At 41.8% G+C, this 25,225-nt stretch overlaps 1 protein-coding gene across 1 annotated transcript in view; it reads left to right on the top strand.

The window, feature by feature from the left end:
* LOC126470735 (uncharacterized) overlaps positions 1-25,225 on the top strand; it is an 803,331-nt gene that overhangs the window by 353,947 nt on the left and 424,159 nt on the right. The window contains exon 4 of the mRNA XM_050098738.1: positions 13,702-13,761. Within this exon, the coding sequence (XP_049954695.1) occupies positions 13,702-13,761 (60 nt within the window). The remainder of the gene's footprint in view (positions 1-13,701; positions 13,762-25,225) is intronic.

Genomic DNA, 25,225 nt, shown 5'->3' with positions numbered 1-25,225 from the left:
TTCGTAGCATTGTTTTCGGCAGAGAAAAAACTTGTGGTGCATTACTTTCTGAGCAACCCTCGTACATAGTGTTCCCACTCACGCACGACTTGTGAGACAATCCATAAGATGAAACTGTGAGGTTTATTTCAGAATCTAAATCATTTTGGGTTCAAAAATAAATATAGGGGGCACTTCTATGGGCACCAGCAGAATGTTTCCGCAATTTTTCGTCGTCTGACTAGTCTAAACTGCAATAAATCATCAAAATAGCATACGAATTAATTTTCCCTCTTACACTGGCCGAGCGACTCTCAGTTAAAACGTCTCTCCTGTACGGGAATATACATAATGAATGTACGAGTGCAGGTTACAGGCACGTTGTTGCCAACATACGGAAATTTTGGTCAGGTCGTGAAGCATGCATGGACTGCTCGCAATATACAGGAAATCTGGATTCCAGTCGCGGTCCGGCACAAATTTTCATTGTCACTCCATCGTACAGCTGATGGTTGTCCGCATTCGCAGCTGATAATACGTTCCATGTCATAACAGATAGTAGGCACTTTCATGGATTTGTTTCGGCTTAGGTTTACAATCGAGTGAATAGTGTGTATTATTCAGGCTTTCTTGTTTGCAGAATTATTTGATTTTATTTACTTTTGCTTGCTTGGTCATTGTCCCAGCTGTCCCACTAGAGCACAACTACACGCAGCAAGGGCCATCTGCTTCATAGGTTAATTAATGGTAGAATTTCCGTGTGTTGCTATTAATGCAAGAACGATCCAGCCTGGTGATTACATAATTGTGCCATTGACTTCCAATCATCCTTTGGTGTTGTCTGCACATTCAGTGGGCGATGATCTTTCTTGACGAAATTCATAATAGGTGTTGTGTGTGTTGCGTTTGGAATTTTGCTGATAAACCAAGGACGATTCAACATGGTGAACACACAGTTCTGTCATTGATTTTCGACCACCCACATAGTGTTGGAAGCACAGTCAATGAGCATTAATCGCTCTTGAAGAATTTCATGTCAGGCTAAGAGTGTGTTCGTGTGAAGATATGACAGGATGCACCGTTGATTTATATGTGTTTTGTTTGGTCTCGTATTTTCATCTCCTACATCACCACTTTTTGTCCAATGCTATCTTGTGATTAAGTTGTCACTATTCTCGCTGAATCTATTCAGACCCCACTAGCCATATTGTGGGGGTAATTACTAGAAACAGTAGCCATTAAGCAGTGTGTGAGTTATATGAATACTAAAGTTACGTATGAGAAGTACCTTAGTTACGGTAGCAACGTAAACGTAAGTTCCTCCCAATCCCATTCATAGTAAACTACGAGACCACTTTTGTGTAGATGTTGAGCGCCCTCAGCGCACGAAGTATGCTATATATATGTATGCTATATATATGTTTTATTCACCTTCCAAATTTGGGTGGAGTCCTGTAATAAATTGTATCTTTAAACGAGAATTACACTCGGATTGTTCACACTAATAATTTAGTCACCTGCCCCCCTCCCCCCCCCCCCTCCCGAATTCTGACAATGCAGTCTTGAACAGATTTTTCCTCTGAAATAACAACAATTATATCAGAATACTGATATGTTGCTAGAGAAGGCCGAAATGCACTCGTTAAACTCACGCAGGCTGGCGTGAGGTCTGAAACAGGATACGTAATGAATGCTATAAATAAAAGTACGTAGCTGCTGGAATACTTAATTTTAATCCATCATTGGTGTACATCGCTCTTGGCGATACAAGTTAGACTGTTTAGATACATGCAATATACTGTTAATGGCGCCTTGCTAGGTCGTAGCCATTGACTTAGCTGAAGGCTATGCTATCTATATTCTCGGCCAATGAGAGAGTCTTCGTCCGTGTAGTCGCTAGCAAAGCCGTCCGTACAACTGGGGCGAGTGCTAGTAAGTCTCTCTAGACCTGCCGTGTGGCGGCGCTCGGTCTGCAATCACTGATAGTGGCGATGCGTTGGTCCGTCGTATACTAGCGGACCGCGGTCGATTTAAAAGGCTACCCACCTAGCAAGTGTGGTGTCTGGCGGTGACACCACAAATACCATGTGGATATTTATCGTGTCAGATTGTGCTGCAAACGGTCTCATTCAGTTACCTCCATTGGTTTCCAGCGATATCCGTTTTGCTATGCTGTTTCATTCAAAGTAAATTGTCTAATTAATTGAATAAATATTTGGTCCACCTCCTATTAATTAGCAGCAAGCACTGAGTCAAAATCGGTCAATGACTAATAAGAATATTCGACAAACCTTAGGCTTTCATGTGTCGAATCCCGTTCAGTACAATATAGAAAGGAAGTGTAATCTTTCGGTATATATTTCGATTCTTTCAATATAACTTTCGGTTTTTCTTCGTTTGTAAAATACAAATATAGGTAATTTTTTCACCCCATTCCTGCGCTTTTACACCTAACCGTGCACAAACTTCTAACTAAACCACATTCATGCACCACTGCTCACTTGCAACTCATTGTTGACTGTGAAAAAGATGAGAGATACCGTTATCAACCACTAGCAACTCTCCAGAGCCCTACCGGTAGGCAGAGTTTCGTGCCAGCACGTAATTGAGACGTTTACGGTCGAATGTGGTGCCTATTTGTATTATTCATTATGAAATTAATAAAATGAATCTGCTGTCCAACAATTACACAATGAGTGCCACCCATTGAAAGACTGCATAGGTTTGCAGTTATTCCAATGAGGACGACTTCCTGCTTCTACCGGGAAGTAACGATCAGCGGCCATACAGCTTAAATGAACAGCCTTCAGCAAATGAATAGAAATGTAATACAATACGGTAATTTAAATTAGCTCATTACAGTTGTTAACCATTATTTGAATTTTGAAGGAATAAGATTTGTCTAGTTTGTTACACCAATGGCTGTGTGAGGTGTATGGAGAGGTGTGCGTCTAGTAATATAGAAATTGGAAGGGTGATATTTCTGAGATGGAACTCTCACCATGGATATCCATCTTAAAGAGAAACATTTGTGCCGAGTAACTGGATTAAGAACTCAAAAGACCCATAGTGGTTTGATAGCAAATTTCGGAAACTGCTGACGAAACAGAGGTTGTTGCATTCTCGATTCAAGAAACAACACGTTTGTCAACAGGCAAAACTCACTACAGATTCGTGCTCTACAAGAAGACCGAAGCGCGGAGCATACAGTTAGTTCCACAGTCATTCGTAATTATTTAACCATCTCACCTAACAGAATCCTAAACAAATTTTGCACTAATCATTGAAAAAACGTATCAGTGAAAGATCTTTCAGAGCATCCGAAAAAATTCTCTTCGTACGTAAAATCACTAAGCGGGTCGAAGGCTTCTCTTCACTGATTCGTCGACCAGTCTGTTGCAGTAACAGAAGACAGCAAAAGCAAAGTTTAAGTTTGAAATTTCGCGTTTAAAAAATCGTTTACGCAGAGACTCCCGCACGGAGGACATTGGATTAGACATTCTTGGTGTTTAGAATAAGCTGAAAGAGTTGCAAACAAGTAAGTCACCAGTTCTGGAAGGATTTCCATTTCGGTTTTACGGATAGTATTCTACGGTGTTGGCCACTTAATCAGCTTGCATTTGTCACGAATCCCCTGCCCAGTGCAAAGTCCTGAGTGACTCGAATAAAATGCAGGACTCTCGTACATACAAAGGGTTAAATAACGTAACCGCATAATTGCAGACCAATATCCTTAACATCGGATTGTTGCAGAATTCTTGAGCATATTCTAGGTTGGAATGCACTAAAGTTCCTTGAGACAGAAATTCTTCCATTCACAAATCTGAACCGATTTAGAAAGCACTGCTTGTCCGAAACTCAGCTTATCCTGTTATCACACGATATCCTGAGAAACGCCGATGAAGGGTAACGGTCGGATTCCTTGTTTCTAGATTTTCGGAAACGTTCGGCACAGTGGCCTAATACGGACTGTTAACGAAGCTACGAGCACACGGAATAGGTTCCCAGATATGGGTGTTGCTCAAAGACTTGTTAACAGAGAGATCTCAGTAAGTAGTCCTGAAAGGTGAGTGTTCATGAGAGATCAGGATATCGTCAAGAATTTTGGTGGAAACACCAAAAAACAACATATTACCGTGCCTAACACGTTGTAAGAAACACGTTGGCATTCAAAACAACTTCTAGTCATCTAGAAATGGATAAATACGGGTTCTACATGGTTTTCAACTTGTATGTATGTATTGTCTTGTATGTTAACCGGGGACCTAGAAACGACGGAGAGGCTCCGTCCCTGCTGCAGCCGCAGTGGTCCACAACCCCACGACGACTACCGCAGTCCACTTCACCTCTCCGCCGCCCCACACCGAAGCCAGGGTTATTGTGCGGTTCGGCCCCCGGTGGACCCCCCAGGGAACGTCTCATACCAGACGAGTGGAACCCCTATGTTTGCGTGGTAGAGTAATTGTGGTGTGCGCGTACGTGGAGAACTTGTTTGCGCAGCAATCGCCGACATAGTGTAACTGAGGCGGAATTGGGGGAACCAGCCCGCATTCGCCGAGGCAGATGGAAAACCGCCTAAAAACTATCAACAGACTGGCCGGTTCACCGGATCTCGACACAAATCCGCCCGGCGGTATCGTGCCGGGGGCCCAGGCGCCCCTTCCCGCGCGGGAAGCCGTGCGTTAGACCGCACGGCCAACCGGGCGGGCGATTTTCAACTTACTCGTATACCATACCTCCTGCAAAGTGGTGGCAGTTCAGGTAACTATGCTGGCGGTGGTTAGCGATCACACAACATTTTCTCCAAACTAGAGCACAAAGGCTCAACCATACTGAGATCTGATTACTCTGTTAGTCAGGGGACATGTGACAATTCATCTTCCTAAAATGGTCACATGATCCTTGGCAGTAATGCTATCTTCCAGAGTAACCATGAGGCCCATGGAAGACCACGACATGGCTGCCAAATTTATCGCGGAACACCAGCATGTTTCATTCGTGTGAGGTAAACTAGCTCAGAAGTTAAAGAAATAGGGAACAGTGCGAAACTAGACTCATTGTAATAAATGACATTCTTCAATTGCTCCATATTCCAGGACTTATGGGCTCCGAATTTTACGCCACCACCTTTTCTTGTTGTGGGCATTTGCATCACCGATAAGTGGTTCTAGCATTCCAACTAGCCCTGAAATTCCTCGCTCTTGGAGCCCGCTTTTGCTTTTTTTTTCTTTTTCTTTTTTTACAGCGTTCGCCAGTGCGAAATCCGGTTCTGCAGTGGCATTTGCAGCTGTCGTTTCCTTATCTTTGGTCACCGCAATCCTGTTCAATGATCAAGTTTCACGAGCACTGAATACGCCTTTTCATCTGTGTTGTGACTCTGCGGTCTTTTCCTGTATGCCGGCCGAAGTGGCCGTGCGGTTAAAGGCGCTGCAGTCTGGAACCGCAAGACCGCTACGGTCGCAGGTTCGAATCCTGCCTCGGGCATGGATGTTTGTGATGTCCTTAGGTTAGTTAGGTTTAACTAGTTCCAAGTTCTAGGGGACTAATGACCTCAGCAGTTGAGTCCCATAGTGCTCAGAGCCATTTGAACCATTTCTTTTCCTGTATGCGGTATAAACATTAGGTACGGTGCCTCTTGAAACACCAAAGACTTCGGCTGCCTTGCGTTTGGAAACAGCCACCATAAGAGCACCAACAATCTTCGCTAGTTAGAATTTACTTAGCTCAGACATAATGCACTCACGAATTCACAGGACACTGTTCAGACCACGACTGACATTTGCAACGTATTGAGGACATTGCAGTAGTGCCGTTATTGGCCAAATACAAGAACGCAACCTACATCATGGCTAGAATCTGTATTTATGTTCAAGGATGCATTTATCTCGTTGTTTCCATATTTTTGTCTAACCCTTGTACATAAATGATCTGAGGGATAGGATGACCATCAGTGTGGGACGGTCTACTGATGATGGTGTAATGTACGAGAAAATATCGTCGTTGAGTGACTGCAGAAGGATTGCTCTGACAGAAAACTATGTTGTATGGTGAACTGCAGGTTGCGCTAAATGCAAAGAATGTAAGTTAAAGCCGAAGTGTAGAAAAAACAATCCTGTAGTTTTCTAATGTAGTTCTAGTGGCACGCTTCTTGACACAGCCACGTCGATTAACTATTTAGGTGTAACGTTCCTAAACGATATGAAATGGAATGAGCACTAAAGTCGGCAGCAGGGAAGACGAATGGTTGCCTTCGGCTTCTTGGAACAAGGCTACAGAAGACTATTGCAACCCATTGTTAAGTACCGATTGAGTGTTTGGTATCCTCGCCAGGTCGGATTAAACAAAGTTATCGAAGAAATTCGGAAGCCTGCTGTTATTGGTAAGTTTAATCAACACGTGAGTGTTATAGACATGCTTCGTGAACTGAAATCCCGGAGGGAAGATGACGTTTCCTCGTGAGACTATTGTGAAAATGCAGGGAAAAGACAAGTGTTGCTAATTGCAGAAATATTCTGCTGTCGCGTACGTGCATTACGCCTAGGCAACGTGAAGATGAGGGAAATCAGGGTTCGTAGAGAGACATATAGACAGCCGCTTACGTTGCTACATATGCTAGGGTAATAGGAAAAGTGATCATTAGTAGTGGTGGAAGGTCAGCTCTACCTGGTACCGTACTTTGTTTTTCAGGGATAGTGTCTTTTTTATATTCTACTCATTTAACAATGTCTGTTCCTTCAGACATGCATGCATGTCTGAAGGAACATATACTGCTTACTGTACAACGCTGTATTACCTATTATTAAAATTATTCGCTGATTACGAATTCTTTTACATCAGCTCTATTAGTGACACTTGAAAAAACATATTACTACCACTATATTCAATCTTTTCCGTACAAACAGTCGTCAAAAACATTGTCTCGATACCTTGAAGTGGTCAAGGAATATTTGGGAAGTGCATGCTACGATGGCACCCTGTCGATTGTACTTTGGAAACTGCCGGCTTTTGGCGTGCAAAACAGAGGTATAAATTTATCCCAGGTTGATTTAATAATGGCACTTTGTGGAAAAGCATTCCATTAACGCTTGATATAAAAATCTGACACTTTCATACAGAATGTCTGCTCTGTTTTTTAGATTGAGCTAATTACTTGCTTCCATTCATTCTCATTTAATTTGAAAGCTAAGCCTAAAAACTTATTTGCGTTTAAGTTGCCAAATACTTCAGCAGTTTAAACTCTCTAAAGATTATACAGACGCTTACGTTCTGTATTTTAGACGATAAGTTACCATAATTTAACAATAATACCAGTGCAGACACGTAAGAGGTTTCTAAGATGGACAGGTATGTAGTTTTATTCGTTTATATGTTATTTACACTGACGGGGGAAATGTATTATGTAATATTAGATATATTACAGTTCAACAGATATGCATATATTTCTACGCAATAATTACTCGTCGTACGATAAGGTTTTTAATAAAACTAAATTATAATGACAGTAAAGCACAAGCAGATCCAACAACAAGAATCATGAGGGACAAAAGATCACTCTATACAGAAGCTCAGTGAGAGATAGAGACTGATCTGCCATTATTTCAAGTAATAACCTATTAGTTTCAGCGAAAAAACCTTTGTTGTTATGATAGTGGGATCGAGGGGATTGAGAACAATAAGGAATGTAAGGATCGAGACTCTCATTGGCATATGTGTTATACAATGAGGTGACCGGTCACGGGATAGCGATATGCACAGAACAGATGGCGGTAGTATCGCGTACACAAAGTATAACAGGGCAGTGCGTTGGCGGAACTGTCATTTTCACTCGGCTGATTCATGAGAAAAAGTGTTACACATGATTATGGCCGTACGACAGGAATCTAAAGACTGTGAACGCGGAATGGTAGATGGAGCTAGACGCATGGGACACTGCATTTCGGAAGTCGTTAGGGAATTCAGTATTCCGAGATCCACAGTGTCAAGAGTGTGCCGAGAATAACACATTTTAGGCATTATCTCTCACCACAGACAATGCAGTGGCCGATGGCCTTCACTGAACGAGCCAGAGCAGCGACGTTTACGTAGAGTTGCCAGTGCTAACAGACAAGCAACACTGCGTGAAATGACTGCAGAAATCATTGTCAGACTACGATGAACGTATCCGTTAGGACAATGCGACAAAGTATGGCGTTAATGGGCTACGGCAGCAAACGACTGACGTGAGTGCCTTTGCTAACAGCATGACATCGCCTACAGCGCCTCTGCTACGCTCGTGACCTAACCGGTTAGACTGAAACTACCGGAAAACCGTTGCCTGGTCAGATGAGTCACGATTTCAGTTGGCAAGAGCTGATGGCAGGGTTCGAGCGTGGCGCAGACGCCCGAAGCAATGGACACATGTTGTCAACAAGGCATTGGTCAAGCTGGTCGTGGCTTCATAATAGTTGGGGCTATGTTTACATGGAATGGACTGGGTCCTCTCGTCGACCCTAACCGGCTATAGAGGGAGCAAGGCTCAATATTTCTGCAGGAGACTTCCAACGACTTGTAGAGTTTATGCCACATTGAGTTACTGCACTATGGCTGGCAAGAGGAGGACTGTCATGGTATTAGGAGGTATCCGTTGGACATGCTGTACGATAATCACGCCGTCACTTTGTACGAAATCCTTATCATTCTCTGAGTCATGTGTGGTGTAAGTTACATGTGAGTTTCCTTGGGTCTTTTTATTTCAATCTGCTCCTCAGCCTGTTTGGTAGTTTGCCGGTGGATTTCGATTAATATACACTTTATTAAATTTCTCTGATGGGAGTTTGAGGAGCCGTTTCCTATGTTGCACGCAACATAATGTACACGGCTCAATCAGCCGGACGGGGTGGCCGAGCGGTCTGGAACCGCGCAACCGCTGCGGTCGCAGGTTCGAATCCTGCCTCGGGCATGGATGTGTGTGATGTCCTTAGGTTAGTCAGGTTTAAGTAGATCTAAGTTCTAGGGGACTGATGACCTCAGACGTCAAGTCCCATAGTGCTCAGAGCCATTTGAAACATTTGAACACGGCTCAATCACATTAATGTGACCACTGACGTTCGAAATCAACGAGCAGTAAACACTCACAGAATGAAAGTGTCAACACTAGTGATGAAGGGTTTACAGTATAAAGGGTGCCAGAAGGAGACGGAATCGAGTGCAGCCGTTGTCGTAATGTGAAAACGGAGTGCTTTATTTTGCGTCCAAAACGGCATCATCATAGGCTTTCGAGCGAAAGGTGAAAGCATTCCCGAAACTACAAAGTTTTTAAACTGTTCGTGTGCCGCCGTGGTTAACGTATACCGTACATGGGAAAACGGTGCTATCCAAAACCAGAGCCGAGACAACTGTGGTACATACTTGGCCATAGATGACAGGGACGAACGATGGCCGCGGAAACGTATACGGAAGAATAGACGTGAAACTGTTCAGCAACTAACTGCCCGGATGACCCAAGGGCTGCCAACAGGAACTTCTCAATGACCGTTCAGCGAACGTTGCTACGCATAGGCCTTTCCACCAGGAGCCTCGTTCATGAACCCATGCTGACTGCTGTTCATGGGCGACAAAGGCTAGAAATTCCTCTCCAATACCGCAGCTGGACGTAGCTGGCGACAGGTGGTCTTTTCAGATTAATCACCTAGTACGCTACATCGGACAAATGGCCAGTACGTCGTGAAACTTTTGAAAGCAAGCACCCTACAATAATCGTCAGAAGAGTCCAGGTCGGAAGGCGCAGCGTTATGGTCACGTGAATGTTTTGTTAGCATTCCTATGGTCATCTCGTCATTCTGGAAAGCACAATGGATCAACATATGTATGCATCTATCCTTGGGGAACATGTCCACCCATACATGTAGCTTTTTTTCTTCGGCACTATCTACCAGCAGGAGAAAGCAACGTGTCACGCAGTTCGCAGTGTACGTGCTGATATGAAAAGAACAAGTATGAGTTTCCGTACTCCCCTCGCCACCAAACTCCCCGGATTTAAGCCTAATTGACAATCTGTGGGACCATCTCAATCGGGATGTACAGTTGTGGACAAAACGAGCGAGACCCCTCTCCTTTTCGTTATGCTGATCCGCACAGCTCTAAAGTCTGCTACACAGCATAACAGGTAAGGCGACGAAGTGCTACCAACATACTATGCACAGGCGTGAAAAAGAAGGCTCTGAGCACTATGGGACTTAACATCTGAGGTCACCAGTCGCCTAGAACTTAGAACTACTTAAACCTAACTAACCTAAGGGCATCACACACATCAATGCACGAGGCAGGATTCGAACCTGTGACCGTAGCGGTCGCACGGTTCCAGACTGAAGCGCCTAGAACAGGCGTGAAATTGACAAACTATCCGAAATTTGTCAGACTGTTTTCAATCATGTGTAAGACTATATTAACTATTTTATTCTAACGGATGACATTGAGACAGTAAATAACAAGAGGAGTTACAAAACTCTGAGGATCAATATAGAGAATTCAAGTGTACAGTGGATTCAAAAGTTTGCTATAATGGCGAATAATTGCTTTCACTGACTCCTTCATGCCTATTTTCTCAGTCAGACAATGTTTGAAACCAGCACTAGCAAGGTAAATACATTTTTCCACAAATTGTCTCATTGGAAGTCGAAGAGCATGTTATGTAAATTACGATCACAACAAACATTATTCAAATACACTGATCATTGTAGGCATCCAACTCTTTTATTGTGTGTTACATGCGCAGTATGCAAACTGGCAACGCCACCAACACACAATACCTCTAAGCTATGAAACAACTGTAGCAAAACAGAACATTCTTGTTGTCCATGTGGTGGATAAGACGACTAGTTCGCAACATAAATGTGAATGTAAGCAGCAGTTTCTGTTGGAACGTGCTTCTTGGACCAAATAACATACATTTCCTACGTATTCAGTGCGAATCATGTAGAAAATGTAATTTAAAGGACATAAAAATATCGAGTGGATTTACTAACATAATTATGAACCATTCAAGGACGTAAATCGATGATCACATAGTTGTCAAACGTATTCTACGGTGTTGCCATTGTCCTTTAGACTATCAGCAGGAAGAAAACGTCCGCTCAGCTGATGTGCTGAGATAAAGCTCGCGGTTCTATGACGCCACAGCATCGTCTGCCACCACTTCGTGGGAAACGAAATACCTCAAGTATAAGCCAATGTGTTGTATTCGTGTATATGTGACTATGACTCGGCGCTAAACTGTGGTTATGGATAGTACGTATGCTCAGATTGCGAATCTAACATCATAAATAAAGACAATGGGAAATGAATTAGGTGTCCTTCCTCTTCCATAACATCAAATATATTTTAGTTATTCTATCTTAAATGAAATGCGCAGAAAATCATTCACCACAAGTGAATAACTTTTTAGCAACACCAGATGATATTAACAGCTTGCCGGCGCGGGTTAGCCGTGCGTTCAATGGCATAACAGGACCGCGCGGCTTCTTTCGCCGTCAGTTCGAATCCTTCCCCAGGCATGGATGTGTGTTAGGTTAGGTTGGTTTAAGTAGTTCTAGGTCTAGGGGACTGATTACCTAAGCAGTTTGGTCGCGTAGTTCTTAGAGCCATTTTTTGACCTTCCGCGTAAATTTTCTGTACATAAACGGCTGTATCTTTAGATTTCGTTGACATAGAAGCTCACTTTTTTACACCACCAAGGGACCGTATGCCGCAGGAAGTGCGATACATTTCCGCTTATTATGTCTACCCGTACCCGAGGTAAACGGGTTTTAAGGGTTGGGTAGACAGACAGACGGTCAAGAAAGTAAGACTAGTATGGTTCCATTTTTACCGATTTAGGTGACGAAATACTAACAACGAAAATAGCTACAACAGGTATTTAAGATGAGGACGCATAAATAATTCCCCCTACTCTTTATTCGAAACGTTCTAGTTGCACTCGATACATCAGCATATTAATCGTTGCTACGCTTTCGATCCAAATCACGTTTACAGGTATGCAAATAAAATCCATTTGCTCATAAACGTGGTAATTCAGATCCCAGTATTAATGCCACCGCGTTTTAGAAGTGCGAGCATTCCCATTGTTACCTAGCTTAAGAAATACTTCGGCTAATGAACGTTTTCTGGCTGTGGTGAGTCTAATGGAGAATACGAAATACTGTAGAATATGTTTGGCAGCTATGTAGCCGTTTATTTCATGGGGTGGTGCAGAATTAACCTACTAAATTTTCTCGCTAATAACAGTATTTTGTTATTTCGATAAACTCCCCAAATGATTGTCACATAAGTAGTAACATAAAGGTAGAAAATTCTAGTTTTTGAGTCCAGAAAGCTCTATGCAACAGAAACTGCAGATCATTTCGCCATTTTCATTCCGAAATTGCCGGCTTATTCATGTCTGGGGTAATAATAGAGGGCTGTTGGCTGGATTGTCTGCTAGCATAGTGATAGGTGTTTGCTACTGCAAGGGAGGTCTGGTTTGTTTTCGGTTCTAATCTCGATGGAGGCAAATAGACTATCACTAAACCAATTTTAAGAAATTCTCGCGCCCCCAATACGTTTTATTGCTACCTTTTTTTCTGTACCGGCGCCCTGTGGATGTAAATATGAAAATCTTGTAGAATTTCATACTTGTTACTGCCTACTTTTTCCGCTTAACTGACTTGACTTGAATGATTTTTAACTGAATTTCGTTATGAATCTTACCGAATTGCCTCATTTGCACACTTTCATGGTAGGTCAGCAACGGTAATCCAGTATGACTGGTCTGAACGTTGACACAGACCGTTTCGCGGCCGAATGCGCATAATGTTTTGCTAATTCGTAACGATCTGGGTTACTTTGTCTTACTAAAACAGTTATGTTATCTCGATAAGCTGAAATACATTTTTGTTAGTACAGTTCATACTAATTAGCGTTTCTTCTTTCATTTATATCTTACATTTACGTGTTGTGTTTAACACACTAATCAGCATTAATATAGTCTTACACATGATTGAAAACAGTCTGACAAAGTTCGGATAGTTTGTAAATTTCACGCCTGTGCATAGTAAGTTTGTAGCACTTCGTCGCCTTACCTGTTCTGCTGTGTAGCAGACTTTAGAGCTGTGCGGATCAGCATAACGAAAAGACGAGAGGTCTCGCTCGTTTTGTTCACGACTGTACATGCCATGGATCGTCAAGCGAGAAACCTAGTGCAGTTGGTCATTGCACTGGAGTGGCATGGCTCAGTATCACTTATGGTAACTTCTGGCGCCTCACTCACTTTCTTCCTACACATCTCGCAGCAGTCTGCGCTACAACTGGTTGTTATTTAGGCTTTTAGCAGTTGGTCACATTAATGTGACTGGACAGTGTATTACCACACTCTGGTGAAATTGTATTTTCGATTTACGTTATTTATCATTTCTATTATTAAGTTCTGCAGGAAATGAAATTGCCTTATCAGCTATATATATACTTAAAACTTGACAGAACCGGTTGTAATTACATTGGGCCTTCAGGCATGGTGTCATAGGACCCAAAATGCCGTCGTACTACAGGTAACGCAAAAATTTGTTTTTGATCAAAGCCGGCGTCAGGGTGTGTGGCCATTTAGTATTGTACCTTGACATGCCATTTCTTTTTTTAAACTGATAATTATTACCCAGAACTTCACAAATTATTAATAACCTATTTGAATTCCGTTTTGTTTTCTGTTTACAGAGGATGACGAGAAAAGAAGGAGGAGAGAAGTGTGGCCCGGAGAGCATTTCGTTGCTGAGAGTAAGTTTACAAGATTATAAATATTTATTGGATTTACGCTGTAGAACAGTGGCGAAGCATCCATTAAGTCTAAGGCTGAGCCTACCCAAAAACTACCAAAGTAATTCGTCCAAACTGAATTTAATCCGATATGATCACATACCCTTGCAAATGTTTTAAAATATTATACGTTTGAACTTCGTATATGCACCTGCCGGTATAATCCACCACTACTCTAACTTCGTAACCAATAGCAGGTCGGATATCCGTGTTTGTTGCGAGCGTGCGCAGTATCCCCATTTCTTTTAAGTGGTGGACTGAGGTTTCTACAGCGTGCATACGGTTTCTAAAAGCTGGCGTTTGATTTGTTTCTAATTCTCGCCAGCAGGTGGACACACGCGTAAGTGGAATGACAAGTCATTCAGTAGTTCCCTAACAAATAGCTCTACTTCGCATCATCTAGCAGCAGCAAGTTGGGCAGAATGAGAAACCTTTAACTCTTAATTTAAATGTTTATTTAAAATACAAAGAACAAGAAGATATTCATAATTCATAGGGAATAAATGTGAATGCATCATTGGATGTTGTTGCAAGATGACGAGAACTAGCCCTTCATTTTCCCTCGGATTGAAAATTAATAGCCTTACTTATTTCAAAGTTCGGTAGTTCCTTAGCGTGTGTGTAGGTTTTCACATCAACAGTAGCAGACGTGTTTATGGTGAAACCTGGAACATGAATTTTGTAGTTAAAATATAGTAAGCAGTGTAGTGAAGTATATTTCGTTGTGTCCTGTCACGTGTGAGGTGTCGTCGTCAGTTCGTCTTGTCATTGTGTTGTCGAAAGGAAAACTGTAAGTTGTCTAATACTTAAATAATTATCTTGTAGCGTGTGGTATTACAGACTACCTCAAACTGCCACGGACGCGTTTATTTCATCACAAGATCAACTAAATTTTTTAACCGAAAACCCTGTGTTCTTCCCCCGTCTTTCGGTAGAAGATAAACTGCTGGTGAAAGAACAAAAGCCGACGCCCAATCTCTCTATTTAAAAAAATCTTATGGAAAATTTAGAAGACATTTCCAAACACAATGGTACAATTACAAACCGTGGTTAAGTGGTAGCGTTGTAAGGAACAAACCTTTTTTTTCTGTCTACTGTTTAGAATGGGTAATGAAGGTTTCGAATAGCGTAAGTGGGGAGTAGGCGAAAAGAGTCTTCAAAATTTCCTTTCGGAAGCTGTTAAATACATAATTAAGAGACTTATTTCGACTATCTGTTTTTTAACTCGGCAAGAATTAGCTCTTCGTGGTCATGACGAATCTGAGGTGTCAGTAAATACAGGAAATTATTTAGAACTTTTGGATTTCGTGACAGAAGAAGAACGATATATGAAAGATCATTTAACATCTGATGGAGATTTAAAGGCAGACAAACAGATCGAATTAATAGTTTGTATACGGATGTTGTTGAAGAACAAATTTCAAGTGAGATTAAAAATAGTCCTTTTATACCAATAGAAGCTGACGACACAACGAATGTCTCAAATAGAGGTCAAACGACTGCAAGTTTTAGTTTTGCAAATAACGAATCGGGAGAAATACAAGAAAGATTCGTAGGGTTTTATCCAGTTGCCGGAGTGCACAGGCATAGCCACTGTTTTGTTGCACGTTCTAAGCAGTTGGAATACTGATGAAAACAAATTGGTATCGCAACGGCAGAAAAAATTATGGTGTCGATTCCATTATGAAACAAGCATATCCTCATGCTCTCTTTATCCATTGCTACGCATTTCAGTTGAACCTCGTTCTCATCTATGATTGTGAATAAATTACGCAAGCAAGAATTTTTGTGGAAAGTCTATTAGGATTTCACGCATTTCTTAAATGTTCCAGTTAAAGAAACGAGTTTCTGAAGGAGAAGAGACTTAAACTACCAAGCACTTGCGAAACAAGGTGAAATTTTCATTCACGTTCTGTACAAACCATTATTCTTTACTATGCAGACCTGAGAGCAGCATTTAATGACGTGATAAACAATGAAGGTTGCAGTGATAATTCTTTACATCAGGTAGTTAGACAAACAGTGTACTGAATGATCAAACTTTTCTTTTTCTACTGGAGCTGTACAATTCGATTTCCCTGCATACGAGTATCTTCTTTGAATTTTGCAAAGTAAAACTATGGGCATAAAACGGTGTAAGCTCGAAATTTAAAACTGCATTAAGGCTGTTGAAAGACTGATATGCGAGGAAATTATTCTGAAATGCACGATGGAACCTAGGTGGCTTATAATTTCAGCAGGAGTATCTAAAATTAATTTTAATGAAACAGAAGCAAGCATTCAGGAACCGAGAAGGTTAGCATTCGAATTAATTGTAACAGTAGTAGTAAACATGGAAACTAGATTCCAGCAGTTTCATGAAACAGATTTTGCAGAACTTGTAAATGAGAAAAACTTCTCAGGTAATAGTAGCGCAAACAATTTCCAGATGAATGAAGCCGAAAAACTACTTAAAATATATCCTTTCTTCGACTGTGAAAAACTGAAAGGAGAAGTTACGTTTATTTACTAAAGTGAGGATAAACTAGTAAAGCCTCAGGACCTCCGTAAATCCATTATAAACAGTGATTTAAAACACGTGGCCTCTGAATGTCTGAAATTACTGTAACTGGCTCTTGCAATTCCAGCAACCACATCGTCTTGCGATAGAAGCATGAGTACATTAAATGCGTTAAAACCTATCTTTGCAACACAATGACAAATGACAGACTGTCAAACTTGGCGATTTTGGCTGTAGAGAAGGGGTCTGTGAAATCTTCAACCAAACAGCAGGTGTTCATGTCTCGTGTTATCGATGTTTACGCCTAGAAAAAGGATAGGATGATGGAACTAATTTAGAAAAAGATGTAACGGTGAGTTACTATGCGTTATGTTTTTATTATTGTGTAGCCGTTTAATATTTTATGCATATATTTACTACAAATTCCGTAAGAGTTTCAGTCTTAGTAAAAATATGTACTAAGTTATTTTTGAAGTGTTTTATAAGTTTTTGTTTTAAGATTCTTTTGTTTTTTTGAAATTCGTAATTCTCAGGCAACCCTAGAAAAAATGTACGCTTCGCCACTGCTGTAGAGCCTTATCGTAGACTGGGTGATGAGGGTCACATTGGAGAACTGAAATAAATTAACAATTCCAGGGAGCGAAAGACTCACGGAAATCCCGCTCTCCATGTACGGATACATCTGTAGGCCACAAAACAACACTACATAATGCGGCAGACTGTGCTGTAAAATTCATTCCAGTTGCACGTACCATTATTAGTACTGTAGTTTTCTCGAAAGACAGTGTATAATAACACAAGAAGTACATTATGATAATAAGCCGACTACTAAAGTAAAAGTTACTTTCATTCTGTGGTCATTCTCCAGGTGTGACAGGCGGTATTGGAGTATCTACTGACCACCGAATCAGTGCTATAGTTTGTGAGATTATCTATATGACTTTTTATCTGTGACACCATCGCACAACTGTCTCATGAATCAGTTCTAAGATTGTTCTGCACTAGCTGTCAAACGTGTTATATGTTTACCACAAAATATTTCGGGACTAGGTTATCCTATTATTAAGTGCCATAAGACAAGGAAACAAATAAATACATGCCAAGATTACACATACTGACAACTATGTAAATATTTTTATCGTTCTTCAGTACAACATACCTCAAAGCTTCTCTAACATTGGGAGCCGTCAAAAGTAAAACGCCAGCCGAAAACATACTGTGTGTAGCGTTAAACTCTTCCTTGAAGTTCTCCAGTTGGCGCGTCATACTCTCGCAAAGTTCAGTTGTAACCTAAAGGCTGCTGCCTCCACCTACCAAAGATAGCATTATCATATAACGCATGTATCATAGGCCCCAACGATGCTACTATCTTCCGTCAAATCCTTGAACGTTAAATGTCAAGTCCCAGCAAAGTCTAAATCTAATGCTACACTTGTTTTGTATTGCGTGAATCCATACAGAAGGAGTAACAGAAAATATCAATCCTAACGCTGCTAATTAGAATAAATTGCTGGATATTTCTCAAGGAGGACATCACTGAATTGTTTTAGTTCTTAAACCGAACAGAATATAATTTAGACACATGAAAAGAAGTTAAAAGACTTCGTCTTTTATTATGGTAGCTTTAAAAATGTGGCGTTTAAGTATAACATGATCAATAAAACCGTTTATCCAAGGATAAAAAACAATACTGACGTAGAGTTCTCTATGAAGGAAGTAGCTCTTCCATATAAAGACTGGAAACACAATGTTCCGCCTATATAAATTACAAAAACATCCATAATGTGGTTTCACCGCAAGGCACCACACTTGCTAGGTTGTAGGCTTCAAATCGGCCGCGATCCGTCAGTACACATCGGACCCGCGAGTCACTAATGTCGACGCTAGCAGACCGAGCGCCGCCACTCGGCTGGTCTTACGAGACAAGCTAGCGCACTGCCCTGTTCTACAGCCGACTCTAATAGGAATGGTTCACTTGTTATAGCTTCAGAGATCTCATTTGCAGAGACAATAGTTCAAAAAATGTGTGTGAAATCTTATGGGACTTAACTGCTAAGGTCATCAGTCCCTAAGCTTACACACTGCTTAACCTAAATTATCCTAAGGACAACCACACACACCCATGCCCGAGGGAGGACTCGAACCTCCGCCGGGACCAGCCGCACAGTCCATGACTGCAGCGCCCCAGACCGCTCGGCTAATCACGCGCGGCAGAGACAATAGTTAGCATAGCCTTCAGCTAAGAGTAGCTACGACCTAGCCAGGCGCCACATACAGTTTAGGCATTGACAATTGATCCATATGTGTGATGCAATCAGAATTGTAAAGAAGTATTCGCAGTTCACTTTATAACTGCACTTGTAAATATTATTGTACAAAGTCTAGATCGAAATTCAGCGCTGATGCTGAATTAATGTTAAGTGTTTACTGTTATTCCTGTCTACTAACTTTCTAATCACCTAAGATGTTCCAGATACATCCCGTCAAGTAGAGTTCATTGATCCTCACGTCAGCCTACGTGATCAAAGCGTGCAATTAATGGCCACACCTCGTGATCAGACTAAAAGTCAAATTGCGTGACTCAGCCGGGTCACCCTTTTTCCATGAGGCCCATAGTTCCGCCTCATACATAGCATATAATCTAACGACAACCGAAAATAATGCAGATAATTGAAACATGTCGAGAGAGGCACAATGTAATTTAGCATATAAGGCAAACGAAGTAATTAAAAGTGAATAATCAGTTGAAGTATCAATCAGGAGGGTGAGAAGAGAAACCCAAGTTTTGAAAAAAGTTAATCGGAAGCTGAAAGAAAATGTACCGTTGGTGTTGAAAGGGACCAGATGGAACTTAGCTATCATTATGAAACGAGATGATTACTTTGATAGTCAGTAGGTCCTTTTTCGAAAATGGAATCGTAGAAGCTAAATTTGTCTATACTAGTAGGTTTCAAGTAGAGATTAGGAAACGTTTAATAGAAAATTAGTTATTGTTTACTAAAATAGAAATAGAAGACCCGATGGCAGCACGAGGCCAGGAGTAAAATTAATTAAACGGTTAAGTGAGACGCTTCGTTATAATGGAACATTCTCGGTTAAAAGTAGTAGAAAGGTGCCACAAATGACATAAGAGTGCAGTTCATTGCAGGTGCAAGGTTGGCTTCATTAGATGTAAGTAATCTGTATGTATATGAGCCAGTTGAGGAAACGGTAGACATAGAAAACAACTTACGTGAGCATGGCAAAATATTTGATGCTGAAATTTACGAATTTATAGGACTATTAAACGTTGTCTTCTCGTTCAACTATTTTAAGTTTAATAGAATGTTTTACGCACAGGGAAATCGTTTAGCAGAGGGCTTTGTGCATTAGCAGACAAATATCAGACTTGCTCTAGAACGCATATGAAATTTGTGCATTATCGGGGCAGATGTAAAACTTTTTCTTAAACACATATGAAACAGCTTTTTTAAAGGAAAATGTTATGTACAGAGCTAAAGTATACGATGACGATGTACTTATAGTGAATTGAGGTTCTGAGGCAGGAATTAAATAAACTGACGAGTGACCTTAACGAAATGTATAAGAACACAGTATTTATAGAAGACCATGAGCAACAAATATTTTTAAATTACCTTCATTTGATGATTGAGAAAAAGACTAATAAGTTTGAGACAGAAATACTTAGGAAATCCATTTTTACAGGTGCAGTAACTCAGAAGAATCCATTCAACCCCCGGAGACATATATTAGCATCCTTCAAAAGTGCTGTGCACAAGGAACAAGGATGAAAAAATTAAAACACTTAGCCCAATAGCTCTAAACAATGGTTGTGATGCGTATTTAATAGATAATATTGATGCAGGGATAGGGTACAGGCACCAACAAAATGAGAAAGATGGACAGAAATATAGAGTCTTACAATAGTAGAGAATTATCTCATTAACATTGGCAAGGGTACTTAACAACAAAGGGGTTAAAACTGAATTCAGGATGGACAGCAGAGGCTGATGCATTAAAGTGGCACAGGGGAGATCTGGATAGGAAAAGAAGCAGGAATTTATAAAATAAATTGTCTGGATTGTGAAATTAAGTTCTTTGGGCAAACAGGACGAAATTTTAAATTATGATTTAAAGAGCTTAATAATACAGAGATTGGCGGTCGCGAAGGGCCTCAAGAGTAAGCAGCTTTCGTGGGGTATTGTATTGTATGTTAACCGTGGACCTAGGAACGACGGAGAGGCTCCGTCCCCGACGCAGCCGCAGTGGTCCACAACCCCACGACGACTACCGCAGTCCACTTCACCCCTCCGCCGCCCCACACCGGACCCAGGGTTATTGTGCGGTTCGGCCCCCGGTGGACCCCCCCAGGGAACGTCTCATCCAGACGAGTGTAACCTCTATGTTTGGGTTGTAGAGTAATGGTGGTGTACGCGTACGTGGAGAACTTGTTTGCACAGTACTCGCCGACGTAGTGTAATTGAGGTGGAATAACGGGAACCAGCCCGCATTCGCCGAGGCAGATGGAAAACCGCCTAAAAACCATCCACAGACGGGACGGTTTACCGGACATCGACACAAATCCGCCGGGCGGATTCGTGCCGGGGACCAGGCGCTCCTTCCCGCCCGGAAAGCCGTGCATAAGACCGCACGGCCAACCGGGCGGGCTTAGTGGGGTAACATTGCCGACAGTAAGAGTGTACTGCACTTGAGAATAAAGGGTGGTTTCTATCAAATTTAGAGGAAGCTGAGATTTTTTGCGCCTTAAGAGAGGGCATTCGTCAGCATGTTAAATGAGAAGACAAGTGTTCAAGGGTCAGTTCTGGGCCCACCGTAGCAACGTTCCCACTGACAAGCAGTCACCAACTTATTCTTATTTGCAGCGTCAGGTTCCATATTTTCTGTTGCTCATGCTACATAGATCCACACATTGCTACATAGGTGTAGTATTGATTTTTACTTTTTGTAGAACTTGACATTTATGGTTCCAAGTTTTTACTATAGGCAAGAGTATCGTTAGGGGCTGTGATTCAAGCATCATAGGCTAGTACTGCCTTTGGTAGGTGCAAGGAGCCACCTTTAGTTTACAACTGAGCCTCGTGAGAGTATGATGAAGCAACATGAAACGATCAAAGAAGAGATTTATGTTTGACAATGCATGTTTGCGCCTAACGTTTTACTTTTGACGACGCCTGATGGCATAGAAGCTTTAAACTTATGTGCTACTACAGGACAATATAAATATTTACCTAGTTGTATACCTAGTATTGGATGTGTCTATTAGTCTCTTTGTTTCATAGCACTGGATAATGGAATAACGTAGTCCCTAAACAAGCTGTGGTAAATATATCATAGTTCGTAGACGGGTGCGTAACATTCTCAGTACTGTAAAACATTTATTGAATCCAGACGGCAAAAACGCATGACACTCTTGCTGCCATCTAGGCCCTCCTAATAGTATTCAATCTGCAGTTTCATCCACTTTGTCACCGACTGACCAACTTTCAGAAGAATCACTTCACCATATTGTTTTATGCATCTTATTCACGCCAGGTATCTGCAGGTCCGTCTCTTCTGTGCCTCTTCCTTATTCCGTTGGTAACCCCTTCCGCTGTTATTGCCATCTAGTATTCCAAGTATTCTTCTTCCACTTCTACTACCACACTTCCCTGAAAACTTCTCTGTGATGAATCTTCGTTGCAGGCAATTTCTTTGCAGTATACGTTCCTGCGGAGTTTTCCTCATTCTTATCATTTATTCGTGCAAGGTTTTTTCAAAATAATTGTCATAGCTATAATTGAAAAGACAACTGATGCAGCTTTATGGGGATAGCAAATGTAGCTTAATTATGCACCTCACGACTGTCTGCATATTTCTGCATTCGAAAAATAATAATGATATCAGTAACAAGCGTCTGTTTAGCGAAAGATGTAAGTGAAAAGATTCATTGCAATTATTTTAGTGTAACCCTTTACAAATGCAGCTGACTAATTTCATTTGTTGGATTTTAAAATTCATATGGTTCCTTTAGACAAATGAACTATTATTTTATAATACTGCAGAACGAATGTGAGTTTGGTCCACATATAGTTCGGTAGCGCGTAAATGTAAACAAGACAAGGCTGCAAGACATTACAGTTTCACATTTGGGCCTCTATTAACGTACGTCGAAAATCTCTCCCCGTCATTTTTGTTACCATTTTATTTTGTTAAGAAGTTAAATAATGAACAAGAATGCCTACCAAGTATATTACTACTGGATGAAGAAACCATTTACGGAAATCGAGTATTTTCATACAGCAAAACATGAGGAAAATACGCTGGTGTGCCAAACGTAAGGACGAAAGTAACTTTTGCACGATGTGTCATTGCGAAGTAACATAGCTTGATAAAACGTCGACTATACAAACAAAGAAATGCTGTGGTACAGAAGGTAACTGAAAGAAGTACAAATGACAATTTTGTTGAAAGAAAAGTTGCATTTAAGACGGGGAAACGAGCAGGGCAGTTCATTCGCCAAATATCCTCTCGTTACAAGATCTCCTCCAGCTGCGCTCTTCGATGCGGTCATTCAATGTCTTCCATAAAAATTAAGTCAAGGCTGAAAGCACCCCTGAAAAGACGCGCAAAGAGGAGTACGATTTCACAATAAAGTTGACCGGTGACTATATTGTGTTCAGTGTTTTGTAAGTCAGTACGCCCGTGCAGCATTATGCATATACACACCATAGGACTTGGACCACCAAAACGATAATGTTCAACAGTGTTCCTGGCTGCATTACGTTCTCCTATCTCTCGCCATGTAGCGGTACGTCCAGAATCACCACTCAGACTGAATCTGCTCCCATCCGAGAAGATTACTCGACCCCGCTCTTCGCTGATCCAGTCCCAGTGCTCTTGGCACCATCGCAAACGACGCTGCCGATGTACGGCTGTCGACGGAACGCAACATACTAGTCGTCGTACAGAGAGACCACAGCATGCAGTCGCTGTGCCACTGTGGAACGTGAGATTGCGTGCCTTGCAGTCCAGTTAAATGAGGCTGCAATTTCACCCTGTGTTTTATGTGGGTCCCTTCTTGCCCATTGCACAGTGCAGCGGTCATCTAATGCCGTAGCTGACCGTGATCGACTACCCCTTTCCTTCGGACAGCAGTTCCTGTGGTTCGTAACGCTCCCCATGCACGTGAAACAATTCTGTGAGCCTTATCACATTCCTGGGCTGCCCTCGTCATTCCTCGGCTTTCCTGATTCTCGACGATTCTTCCTTTCGTAACGTCATCCGAATTTGGTCTCCAGGCCATGTATTGGAGAACACCACAACAGTGGATCGAAATTGCTCGGTGACTGCACTCACTGTCGATTCCCGTTCTTTGAACTGCCTCGCGTTGCGGGCCGAACCTCATTTGGCGCTATACTCATGCTGATCTGACGCCTTGTGACGTCAAACTTTCTGTGGACGACTGGGCGCTTCTAGTAACATACTCCGCACTTACTTTCGTATCCATGAGTAATTAATATGTTACTTTATCTAGGTCGTCCTTACGTTTCGGTTGATCATGAAGTGAAGATCTCGCCAGCAATATCCAGATCAAAGAAATAAATAATCACTTCATTTGTTTTATTTAGGTCCATAGACGAAAAATTTTGCTTTTAATTTTGACATGCATGAATTTCTAGACTACATCACTCACATTCGCTTCATGTATGTTAAGTCTTTCAAGAGATTACTAACATGGAATGTATTTTCGTTGAATTATCTTGTCGTAGACGACATACACACTGGAAATTAAAATTGCTACACCACGAAGATGACGTGCTACAGACACGAAATTTAACCGACAGGGAGAAGATGCTGTGATATGCAAATGACTAGCTTTCCAGAGCATTCACACAAGGTTGGTGCCGGTGGCGACACATACAACGTGCTGACATGAGAAAATTTTCCAACCCATTTCTCATACAGAAACAGCAGTTGACCGGCGCTGCCTGGTGAAACGTTGTTGTGATGCTCCGTGTAAGGAGGATAAATGCTTACCATCACGTTTCCGACTTTGATAAAGGTCGGATTGTAGCCTATCGCGATTGCGGTTTATCGTATCGCGACATTGCTGCTCACGTTGGTCGAGCTCCAATGACTGTTAGCAGAATATGGAATCGGTGGGTTCAGGAGGGTAATACGGAACGCTGTGCTGGATCCCAACGGCCTCGTATCACTAGCAGTCGAGATGGCAGGCATCTTATCTGCATGGCTGTAACGGATCGTGCAGCCACGTCTCGATCCCTGAGTCAACAGATGGGGACGTTTGCAAGACAACAACCATCTGCACGAACAGTTCGACGACGTTTGCAGCACCATGGACTATCAGCTCGGAGACCATGGCTGTGGTTACCCTTGATGCTGAATCACAGACAAGAGCGCCTACGATGGTGTACTCAACGACGAACCCGGATGCACGAATGGCAAAACGTCATTTTTTCAGATGAATCCAGCTTCTGTTTACAGCATCATGATGGTCGCATCTGTGTTTGGCGACATCGCAATGAACGCACGTTGGAAGAGTGTATTCGTCATCACCATACTGGCGTATCACCCGGCGTGATGGTATGGGGTGCCATTGGTTACACATCTCGGTGAGCTCTTGTTCACATTGGCGGCACTTTGAACAGTAGACGTTACATTTAAGATGTGTTACGACCCGTGGCTCTACCCTTCATTCGATCCTTGCGAAACCGTACATTTCAGTAGGATAATACACGACAGCATGTTTCAGGTCCTGAACGGGCCTTTCTGGATACAGAAAATGTTCGACTGCTGCCCTGGCCAGCACATCTTCCAGATTTCTCACCAATTGAAAACGTCTGGTCTATAGTGGCCGAGCAACTGGCTCGTCACAATACGCCAGTCACTACTCTTGATGAACTG

Source organism: Schistocerca serialis, chromosome 3 (genome assembly GCF_023864345.2).
Source record: "Schistocerca serialis cubense isolate TAMUIC-IGC-003099 chromosome 3, iqSchSeri2.2, whole genome shotgun sequence".
Taxonomy (NCBI): Eukaryota; Metazoa; Arthropoda; class Insecta; order Orthoptera; family Acrididae; genus Schistocerca; species Schistocerca serialis.
The sequence above is the reverse complement of the archived record's forward strand: the minus strand, read 5'-3'. Positions and strand labels throughout refer to the sequence as shown.